At 32.1% G+C, this 11,597-nt stretch overlaps 1 protein-coding gene across 4 annotated transcripts; it reads right to left on the bottom strand.

Annotated features, from left to right (window-relative positions):
* Positions 1–340: 340 nt before the first annotated feature.
* LOC145014125 (uncharacterized) lies at positions 341–6,582 on the bottom strand. 4 transcript variants are annotated; one of them, XM_078972496.1, is made up of 13 exons: positions 6,172–6,582; positions 5,997–6,085; positions 5,787–5,879; positions 5,618–5,689; positions 3,730–3,956; positions 3,402–3,478; positions 3,241–3,314; positions 2,206–2,278; positions 1,980–2,073; positions 1,805–1,875; positions 1,618–1,686; positions 1,409–1,518; positions 341–1,323 (listed from the first exon to the last, which is right to left on the bottom strand). In XM_078972496.1, exons 1-4 carry the CDS (start codon positions 6,490–6,492, stop codon positions 5,650–5,652), a joined length of 543 nt encoding a protein of 180 aa, XP_078828622.1. In that variant the 5' UTR covers positions 6,493–6,582; the 3' UTR covers positions 341–1,323; positions 1,409–1,518; positions 1,618–1,686; positions 1,805–1,875; positions 1,980–2,073; positions 2,206–2,278; positions 3,241–3,314; positions 3,402–3,478; positions 3,730–3,956; positions 5,618–5,649. The 4 variants fall into 4 exon arrangements, with proteins under 4 accessions (XP_078828622.1, XP_078828623.1, XP_078828621.1 ...); XM_078972497.1 differs by having other exon boundaries at positions 1,980–2,278; positions 5,618–5,677; XM_078972495.1 differs by lacking the exons at positions 341–1,323; positions 1,409–1,518; positions 1,618–1,686; ... (5 more) ...; positions 3,730–3,956; positions 5,618–5,689 and having other exon boundaries at positions 5,693–5,879.
* Between the last annotated feature and the right edge of the window lie 5,015 nt (positions 6,583–11,597).

Raw genomic sequence — 11,597 nt, 5'->3', positions numbered from 1 at the left:
GTTCTTAGTTCTACCCACTTTTAGCATTTACTTTATTATTTACACTCAAAATATAAAATGCATATATAAATAAATTTCCTTTATCTATTATTAAAGTTAATATTGGCAATTAATCATATTCCAGAATTGTGTAGATAGATACTTTTGTTGATGAAATATACCTTTTTGTTTGATTCCCTTTTTAGTGAGCTATGTTTATTTGTTCTATGATCATAGTATAAGTTTGTCCCTTTATGCACATGGGATATATATATATATATATATATATATATATATATATATATATATATATATATATATATATATTACATTATTCCAAATCTTGAAATTACCACCTGGCTTTCCATAAACATCTTTTCCACTATTTTTTTGATTCATATGTTACTTGACTATGTGAGTACAATGGACGAGTATGGTTTCAAACCAAGTGAGTTAGAACCTGATCACAACAAACCAGTTGAGTTAACCAAATCAAGGCAAGTACATGTGAATTAACTCCAACCAAGAAAATACATATCACTTGAAAAGGATTGATCATCACATTGTGCAGGTTTTAGTTCAAACACATTCGTTTTTTAATTTTCAGTAAATTTCATTTTTAGTCCCTAAGCTATAGAGAGCTCTCTCGGTTTGGTCTTTTTTATTTTATTATTTTTTTTTCTTTTTTTCTTTTATATAATACTATTTTAAAGTTTTTTTGCTCCCGGGGCCATCAAAAGTCAACATACCAGTCTTTAAATTTGTGAAAAGAATAGTACCATTTTCTTTTGGTGTAAAAAGAAAATTACTTGCACTTTTGGTCCTTGTGGTACTATCTATTATTGAACCATGTGGTCATGTGTTGTCAATTTTACAAAATTTAATTATTGTTAAATATTTTAAAATGATCAAGATTGGAAAAACATAAACAGAGGGCAACGTACTTTCTTTGATGTTTTTGGGTTAATTGCAAAAAAGTAAACTTGATTACATGAAATAGCAATGTACTTTCTGTTTTTGCAATTAATCCTAAATGAATCATGTTGATTCAAGCAATTAATCCAGTAGAAGGTCTGAGGCAGTATTACCTAACTTGATTGATTTTATATTGCAAGTTTTGATGGAATTGACACCAACTGTTTTTGAATCCTTTTAACTTCATAACTTAACTTATTATAATCGGACATTGTACATAACTTAAACATTTCCTAATTCTAACCTTTTTTAAGCTTATAGTTATAGTTATTGAAGAACAGTTTACCTCAGCTGAAAGGTTGAAGAGACGTTGCTGGATACTCGTTGAATCTTCCCTGATACGGTCAAACGTGTCATTTTTTGTAACACCTACAAGATCAAAATACAAAAATACTTTTAGGTTTTCTAAAAATTCCCCTTCAAAGTATGACTTGAAGAGCCTTGAACCCCTTACTTGACGGATCTACATCTCCATGTAGTTTTCCAGAGGACTTTAACGCATTTTTTAAATCCACCCAATATCTTATGGCATTAAGAGCCATTGTAAAGAGAGAACCCCAACAACTATCCAATGTAGAGAGAACCACATAAGAATGATCACGTATGTAAAGACCAATGAAAACATCAACTAATTAGGGTTATATAAGGAACAACCAAGCTTACCTAGAAGTAAAGGTTACACTTGATGACCAAATGGCACACTTAGTGTATCTATGTGTGTGAATGGTGCTCCTGGGTACAAGTGATATCCAAGAAAAGAAAAACTAATCATTTAAGCATGCATATGGATCAAAATTCAATAAAAGTAACTTGAGAACTAGGGTTTTTTCGAAAGAAAAGTAAAACTCACCTAGGATAGTGAATACTTCAAGTGTGGTACCACGTGAATGCTCCAACGTGAGGGGTTTCGAGATGACCCACCTAATTCACAAGTGATGAACCAAAGATTACATTGATTGAATGTCAACGACAGATAGATGAAAAAATCTCAACAACTAGCATAGAGATTACAGAGGTGTTCTTACAATAATCAAGTTGTAGATATGCGTGAGTGTTGCGGTTCCGTACTGTGGTGAGGTCGCCGGTTGTCGCGTGTGTAGGGAGGCTGGCGGTGGTTCACTAATGGGACAAGAGGGCGGTGGTATAGACGGTTGAAAAATTAGGGTTTTTGGAGAATATTTTGAATAGAAAGAGGGAAAAGGGGATTTAAAATAATTGATTTTATTTTTAGGGCTTGAGGGTAGTACATACCTGTCATGGTTTCCAGCATTTACACTATTTTTGTGTAAAACTAACACCAAAACTCTTTTCAACTCCAACCACACTAAAAAATTACACTAAAACATAATTTAATATTATAAATTATAAAGAATAACAATAAAAAACTAAAAACAGTTAAAATAATACTATTTAAAAGGTGTTTGGTGTTATATAGAGGCCATATTTCTTTCCACAAAAATTCTTTTAGTGATTGATTGGAGCTTTTATGACCTATTATATAACACAAAAATAAGTCCCCCGACCTAATTTTCCTACCGAAATATTTTAAGTAGGATTTTTGAAATAAATTCGGTTTTTTTAAATGTATACAAACAAAATCACTGATTTTCAACAATTTACGAAATTAAACTTAATCAATTTTGTAATTTACCTAATTTGTTTATATGTTTGATGCATTTTTTCTTACTTTTTGAGAAAAACCCAAAGTGCATTGCTATTTATGGTTTTATTCATTTGTGTTGTACACTTTCTTAAGTAATCATGTATGTAATCATGTCCAATCAACTCTAAAGATTGATGCTTGTGAAGTTGACTGAAAGTGGTTATCTTTAGTCAAGTGAGACCTTTCAAACACAACACACATATACCACATAAAAACAAAACACACACACCAAAAAACAATGAAGGGTGTAATATTTAATGGACCGAGCCTAAGGACACCTGGTGCCTAATCACAACCACATTTTTTATTGAAAATATTTATCGTTTCTAAGTTTTGGTCCTTTTGGATCATGATGGGGATTTATGCCAGATGTATTTCAAAAGATGATCTAAAATCAATGTTGGAAGATAATAAAATGGGCGATGAGGCCACCATTGAAGATATAATATCAGAAATTCATGCGAATGTTGTAAGTTATACTATGCAAGTTATTATAAATGAATCATACTGTTTGAATAGAGTGTTGTATGAGATGCTATTATGACCCTGACAGGATAGCAAAATCAGCTATGAAGAATTCTGTAAAATGATAAGAAGCTAAAAGATGAGGTTGAGCAAATCACCCAATTTATTTCAAGGGTAATCGGTTGAGATCCATGTCCACTTGGTGAATTATCCATTGCATATTCTTTAGCTTCTGAAAAATTACAGGTTTTAACTCAAATTTAACATTTTATTAATTAAATTGACGTGTCTTACTCTCATTAATGAATTGTTAATTTACCTTCACTATTTCTTGATATGCCTTGCGATTGTGTCAAAATGGGGGTCAACACCTTGATATTCTTGAAGTCGTGTCACCTACAAATCCGTATAATTGTGTCAATTCATGAGGGCATTATCGTCTTTTGCACATACAAGAGTTCAAGAATGAGTCACTGTTTGTCCTACACTAGTGATCATATGAAAATGATGGAAAAAAACAACATACAACCTTGCTGTATGCAAGTGAAGCTTCTTCTGTGGCTTCCACAAGATATTTACCATAAAATTACAAAAATACCCTTTTAAAATCACAAAGAGAATTTTTTTTTAAGAAAACACAATCTTACCTTATCTTATGCAGTGCTGGGATGATTCTTGTGTATAAGGTAGTGTATGTTTTTTGTCTGCAGATCTGCGTGACCTCTTCTGTCTGCACCGTGCAGACCACACGCAGACATTAACCTTCGCAGACTGTTTGTTTTTTTAAAGACTGCAGACCTAAAAATGTATGCGCGCCCTCTTCTTGGCGCAGATGTGGACCAGAGTCTTTTAACATCTTCTGACATCTTCTAGCCTAAAAAAACATATACATCTTTATTTTTTTCAAGTTTTTTTTTAATTTATATTTTTTGCAACTTTATTAATGATAAACAATTTGAAAAAAAATTACAAAACTTAAAAAAAAAAAAAAACATTCGATGATACAAACATGATATTTTTGATAAATTTATAAATCAAAATTTATTACAATAATAGTCGTTGAAGTTGTTTATATAAATATGAAAAAAAAAATCATAATATATTCTTATATTTTTTTGCCAAATTTTTTAAAACATTATTTAATACAATATATTCACCGACCCTTGCATGCAGCTGGACATTACTTAAATCCTATGATAACAAAATTAATGCTTCTTGTGAAGAAGTTATGACTGGATTATATGCTTGCATTGAGAGATTGGTTCCAGATTCTAGTATCCAATACAAGATAACCACCGAATTAGCTACATATCAAATGCAGAAGCTTTATTTAGTAATAAAATGGCAATCAGGCAAAGGAAGACAAAAGCACCAGGTTAGATTAAATGTTAATTATATTATATTAATATTATAGATTTATAATTATGAAGCTAGATTAACATTTTTTTCAAACATTGTTTCCTACAGCTGAGTGGTGGATATTATATGGATCTTCAACCCCTAACTTGCAAAACTTTGCTTTACGTGTGCTTAGCCTCACATGTAGTGCAACAAGTTGTGAAAGAAACTGGGGAGTCTTTCAACATGTATGTTATGTGACATTTAGTTTATTTTTTTTAATTACACATGCACTATGAAATGTCTAATGTGTTTTATCTCTTTCATTGTAGCTTCACACAAAAAAACAGAATAGATTGGCACAGAGTAGACTAAATGATATGGTTTATGTGAAGTTCAATCGTTCCTTGAATCGTAGAACCAACAGAAAGGACAATGTTGATCCTATCCTTCTGAATGAAATAGATGAGAGCAATGAGTGGTTGTTAGGGAGATTAGAGGAGGATAAAGATGATAATTTAGTGTTTGAGGGTGAAGATTTGACTTGGGATGCTGTGGAAAAAGCCTCAGGGGTAAATGAGCCTTTTTATGCAACCAAAGCATCATGAGATGATAGAGGAAAAGGAATAGTTGGATCTAGTGGACTTGGGTTGGTTGATGAAGAGATAGAAGAAGATATTGGCATGTCTGGTGATGAGGAGGGAGATATGGATATGGAGCTTGGGTTTGACTTTGATGATGATTGATGAAGGATGACTTAGGGTCTTTATTTTTTGGTTTCATTTTGCTGTTTGCATAACTATTAGATTTGTTTTCATTTTGCATGACCATTAGATTTTGGTTTCATCTTGCATTGACTATGGTAAACATGCATTTTGCATTTTGGTTTTTGCATTATGTTTAACCAATTATCATTACATTTGGTTACATGACTTTTATATTTGGTTTTCGTTTTATATTTTTATTGCTTTTTAGTATACCGTAAACATATATTGGTAGTTACTACTTGTGCGCCACACCTACGTGTTGCCAGCGCATCAGCCTCGCGCATCGGCCTCCCGGACCTTAATCGCATGAGTGCGCATTGCGCTTTTTTAAACCAAGATTTTGTTTATTATGCAATTAGCCTAAATTAGAAATTAAGAATAAAAAAAAATCATCATGTCTTATTAAGAAAACATGAAAGAGGTTCCTCACGTATTTATGTTGATGTTGTAACTTCAAATCTTTCACAAGCTTAATAAGCACACCAAGTATCTGCTCCAACACCTATGAAACAAACGTGAATTCAATGAAACAAACGTGAATTCAAGGAAGCCAATAAATAGAAAGATTACAATTTACAAATGAAATAGTTATTACATACATTCTAAAATTCTGCAAACTTTCTGCCAGCAGAAAATAGATCTTCACGTAAACCTGTTTCTTCGCTTTCATCTCCTCAATCATTAACTTTACTCTGTTTTTTAAATAATTAAGAAAGTATGTTTAGATTCTCTGATAAAATTTCTTCTTAAAAAATGGTATAAAAGGTAATTTAAAACAACAAAATAAAAAGCGAATGAAAATTACAGACCTTTCTGGAAGCCGAGCCCCTGAATGGGTATCGACAGGTATCTTGTAAGAGCTTTGGGTAGGTTCAGATGGAACTTCTGCACACAAGATCTATTACTCTGATCTCCCATGGCCAATAGGAAAGCTCTTATAACTTAAAAAATTGATGTAAAAAAAATTAATAAATAAATAATTACCAGTAAATTTTCAGCAAGCCTCTTCTGTTTACTACCTAATCCTAAACCAGGCAAACCGATCAACCCATCGCCGCCCCCACTCAATTGAAACGTTGACTTTCTCGGCATCGGAGTTCTCATTCTCCTGTTTCTTTGAGTTAAAACCAGACGGCATAGAAAAAAATGACATACAGCCACCGCCGCTGTCAGTCCTATTTGCTTTCCTTCTATCTCCGATCCCGCCCAACCCCAAACTTCCAACCGCCAGTCTTCTTTCGACAACAGTGGAACCTCGGCAATCGATAGAGGAGGTGGTAGATTCTGATCGGAAGAAGACGTCATCTGCTTTTGCCGAAGAGGTTTCTTTGGAAATCGGAGTAGATAGATTGAGGGGCGTAGTAGAAGGAGAGATAACCGATGAGTTTTTTTTTGAAGAAGAGATAACACCAATCCTATTGGCTGATAAGGCGGCGAAGACGGTTGGAGGGGATTTTAACCGTACCCTATTTTACAATGATTGCACGTAAAACAGTTAAAACAATCGTACCACAATGTAAACAAATTTGACTTGGGCTATGGCCCCTCATGTAATATGTTTTTTTGGTTTTTAATTTTTTATATTTTTAAATACAAACAATCCATTATATATATATATATATATATATATATATATATATATATATATATATATATATATATATATATATATATATATATATATATATATATATATATATATATATATATATATATATATATATATATATATATATATATATATATAGGGAGAGGATCAAATGAGAACACTTAAAAGGTTGAGAATGCGAAAACAATTGTAAACCAATCATTTTATGAGGGCATAAATGGAATTTTACCATTTAATTAAATTATGATATTCTAAATTTTAGTGATTATGATGACAATTACCCAAAATATCTCATTTTTAGATTCTTTTCTTTAATGAACCAATAATTAATAAAATCATGATTTAATATCTATCTAAGAAAACGTTTTTTTCATTTCATTTTTCATTTTTATGTTTTTATTTTTAGAAATCAAATATCAAAATAATGAATAATTTATCGGTTTACCTCATTTATTTTTTAAAAAAAAGTATCTTCATAAATAATGATTTATACATTTCATTTAAAAATGAATAAAATTGTAAATTATAAATGAATTAACTCAATTGTATTTATGAATACACTTGTAAAATCATAAATGAATAAAACCCGAAAAAAAGATTATAAAATCAACTAAAATGGTACTCATATATTAATAAATAAAACACATTTCTATTCATATAAGAATATAATTATAATAGTAAATGATTAAGTTAGAATATATATTTTTTTTTTGACACGGAAACTAATACTACAATTACAATTATAAATGAATAAAACACATTCGTGCTCCTTTCGAAAGAGGTATTGGTGTACATGTTTCTTTGGTAAATCTCCCACATCCCACTATATGTATGTTTATTCATTGTATCTGCAAAAATGTTAAAGAAACAATTATGTATAATTATATAGTCATTCACACATAAATACATTGATATTCACAAATGAATATCCTGTTATTCATAAATAAATATAGTCATTCAAACATAAATTCACACATAAATACATTGATATTCACAAATGAATATCCTGTTATTCATAAATAAATATAGTCATTCAAACATAAATTCACACATAAATATACTGATATTCACAAATCAATATAAGAAAATAGTTGTTGCCGTTTTGTTTCAACCCTCAATTCATCTCTTTTCTCATTCCTTTTTGTCAAGTATTACCACACCAAAAGTACCATTTTAATGCTTAATTTGCTTGTGAAATCAAAGACCAAGAACAACTACAAAAAATTACCTTTCTAGTCATCGTTAGTTGTTGAATTTTGAATAAATCAAGACCCAAGAAACCTCCATTGAACCCACTTTTTGTTGTTGAAATTGATGAACTGATTTTTGCTCCTTCTTTCCCTTTCTTCTTCTCCGTTCCCTACAAAGAATAACCACCAGGATGGGGTTGTATTTTCCGGTTAAATCAAAAGAGGCAGCAGCCTCTTGGCTTTTTCCCCTCACCTGAATTGTTGTGGTTGCTTGCCTTGCTCCTCTCGGACTAGCCTCATGGAGTATTCATTGATGATTAACTGTAAAAATGAGACATCTGACATTATATTCGTATAAGATTACAACTGCAAGCATTCAAGTTCCATTTTTTTGAATTGAGGCATTTCATCGAGCACCTTATGTGCACAACTTATCTTCTTCCCTTATTAGCTAATTTTAATGAGTAAAGTGATGGGTTTTGGTCATAAGACATCCTATGTGCTCATACAAACCCTAATGCTTGGATCTAGGTTTCTCTATTGTACATGCTTTGAATCCAAGACTACAAACCCTAATTCTAGCATACATATAATCATATTAACATGAGAATAAGTTTATAGTGTTACCTTGATTGTTATGTAGCAATAACAATCCCAAATCTCCTTGTATTGACTTTGGAATGCTTAGAGTCACAAGTGTCACTCCTCTAATGGCTTACAAACACCATAAGCAAATGGAGAAGGTATAAAGAGAGAAGTGAGAGGTTAGAATTCGTATCTAGGACCTCTTAGGAAGGGATACACGAATTCATGACCCTAGGGGTGTTTATATAGGTGTAGAGATAGGGTTTCAGTCATTATCCTTATCTAGTTGATTATCCATTAAGCAACCAATAAGATAATCCTTGAATCCTTATCATACTCGAATTCTAAGGCTTTCCAACCTTAAATTCATCCACCATATAAATAAGACAATCCTTACCTTATTTTGTAACTATCACATAATTACAAATCAGCCCCTCTAGTTTAATTAATTACATTTGATCACAAAACTAATTCTTAATTAATTATTGACCAATATTAATTAAACAAATATGATTTCTCCTTTAATATATTATTCTTATATTAATAAATCATATTATCCTCTCTCTCTTTATTCATTTCTCCAATCAAGTTGCTTTGGTGAAGGCAACCCAAAAGGACCATGCACCATCGGGTCAAGTACATACCAAAATAGTTATGGACTTAGACACTAATCCAACAGTCTCCCACTTGGATAAGTCTAACAACTATTATGCGTATGCCTTCAGATCCCGATCTGCAATCGTAGCTTTCCAAAGCCGTTGTCAACTCTGATCATATCAGATACGCGTGTCCTTAGATAAGGGATCATATATTTCTCCATTCTAGATATCGTATGAGATATGATTTCTAATCATTCTCTTTGTACTATATCTCGATTTCCGATTTATGACGACAGACTAATTGAACAAATCAAATTAGCCCTAGCCCGGCCGAGCATTTACGTATGTCATCACTAAACCATCGAGGGGCCCAAAGATATCGCTTTTATCCTACTTTGGATAAAAGGAACGGATAAACTTTGATACAATGCTTGCTTGCACTCACTCACCGAATTACACACAACAATATGTTTTATAACACCAAGTTACTGGTGCGTTTACATATTATCAATGTGCAACCGATTCGCAAGATACAACTCACACATCTCGGTTTCAAGAATATAAGATGTTATCGTCTCACCAATCACTCGTGATACAATTCATGGAGTGATCCAAGTGAGCGTGGGTTTAATCCAATGCTCAAATCATATTCATAAGCACTCATGAACGTTGCAGCAAACATTTGCTTATGTCTAATACTCTTTTAGACAATCCACACACCAATTCACGATAGTCTTCATTCATACCTACTTCCAACATATGAACGACTGTGGCCCGTTTGAATAATTCGATTATTCTTAATAAACTCAATTATTCTGGAAGTCAAAACATGCAAGGTGAAACACAAGAATAATACTAATCCCATATGGCCTCAAACCTTTGAGTATAAACAAAACACGTTTTATTTATCACCATATCGATTACTCATTATTTGTCGTTTCGGGTAATCAGCTTCGCATTTGAATTACAACACTTGTCCCATGCTCCTAGCATGCACACAATGTTTACCTATGGTTCTTACTTTTGTGAAATAGACAAATTGAACACATTTCCAATCATTCTCATTTTACAACTCCAAATCCATTTTCTTAAGTGTAAGAATATCAAATTGTTGTTACTTATAGAATATACTAGATTCTAACACTTTATGCAACGATCCTTTTGTAATGTCACTGCACCAAAGTCTCAAAGACTATTGCCAATGATATTACAAATTCCTCTATCGAAGATTGTTACAAGACAATTCCTTATATATGATGTCTCTCACTCAAAGTACATTCCTTTGAACATCCTTTTGCATAAAAATTTCTAATCTAGACATAGATTTTCAATATTTACTTCCCAACATGGACACACTTCCATATTTTCCATATGACAACTCATTCTTAATAGAATCTTATCTATTCGTAATGATGTCGATATTGTCCATCCAATATGGAAACACTTCCATAATTTCCAATACTATACTTCCAACTACTCACAAGCGACCAATCCTCGTCGAACTTTGGATTGTCCTTTGATAGTTGTTTAATTATTTTAGTCAAAACCAATTCTAGTCCCTTTTCCCTCTAAATGCACTAGACATTTGTAAAATTTTAGAATGGTCAAACATTAAAGCATTTGCAATCGATCCTATACCCGAAGCATATGGGACACGACGCATAATGTTTTATTTGCTATGTTCTCAAAATTCGAATTGCGAAGAGGAATGCCGTAATCACAATCGAAATTTTAAGAACACACTATGTACCTTTGACTAAATTTATCAACATTTCGCAACCTAATCCTTTAGATTTGAAATGAAGCATAATATTCTCTCCCTTAATTATAGCAAAACAACCTTTCAACTCTTACAACTTCGCAAAGTATGACTCTTGTTTTCTATAATTAATATTGCCAACTATGCAATACGTGCCTTAATAATCATACAATCATAACATTTATGCTCCCACTATCATGATGATTATTATAAAACATAACACTTATGCTCCCACTAGCTTCGACATGTATTCATAAACATCTTAACTGATGGGTTTTGGTCATAAGACATCCTATATGCTCATACAAACCCTAATGCTTGGATCTAGGTTTCTCTATTGTACATGCTTTGAATCCAAGACTACAAACCCTAATTCTAGCATACATATAATCATATTAACATGAGAATAAGTTTATAGTGTTACCTTGATTGTTATGTAGCAATAACAATCCCAAATCTCCTTGTATTGACTTTGGAATGCTTAGAGTCACAAGTGTCACTCCTCTAATGGCTTACAAACACCATAAGCAAATGGAGAAGGTATAAAGAGAGAGGTGAGAGGTTAGAATTCGTATCTAGGACCTCTTGGGAAGGAATACACGAATTCATGGCCCTAGGGGTGTTTATATAGGTGTAGAGATAGGGTTTCAGTCATTATCCTTATCTAG

This window comes from Lactuca saligna, chromosome 9 (assembly GCF_052625555.1).
Source record: "Lactuca saligna cultivar CGN05327 chromosome 9, ASM5262555v1, whole genome shotgun sequence".
Classification (NCBI taxonomy): domain Eukaryota; kingdom Viridiplantae; phylum Streptophyta; class Magnoliopsida; order Asterales; family Asteraceae; genus Lactuca; species Lactuca saligna.
This window is presented reverse-complemented; position numbering and strand designations above follow the sequence as displayed.

Bases quoted from the DNA above. Each gene is read 5' to 3' on its own strand.
- LOC145014125 (XM_078972495.1), bottom strand. From the start codon at position 6,492: ATGACGTCTTCTTCCGATCAGAATCTACCACCTCCTCTATCGATTGCC. The intron at 6,086-6,171 runs GTAATTATTTAT...TCAGAGTAATAG, and splicing joins GGCTTGCTGAAAATTTACTG to ATCTTGTGTGCAGAAGTTCC. The intron at 5,880-5,996 runs GTCTGTAATTTT...TTTAAAAAACAG, and splicing joins GGGGCTCGGCTTCCAGAAAG to AGTAAAGTTAATGATTGAGG.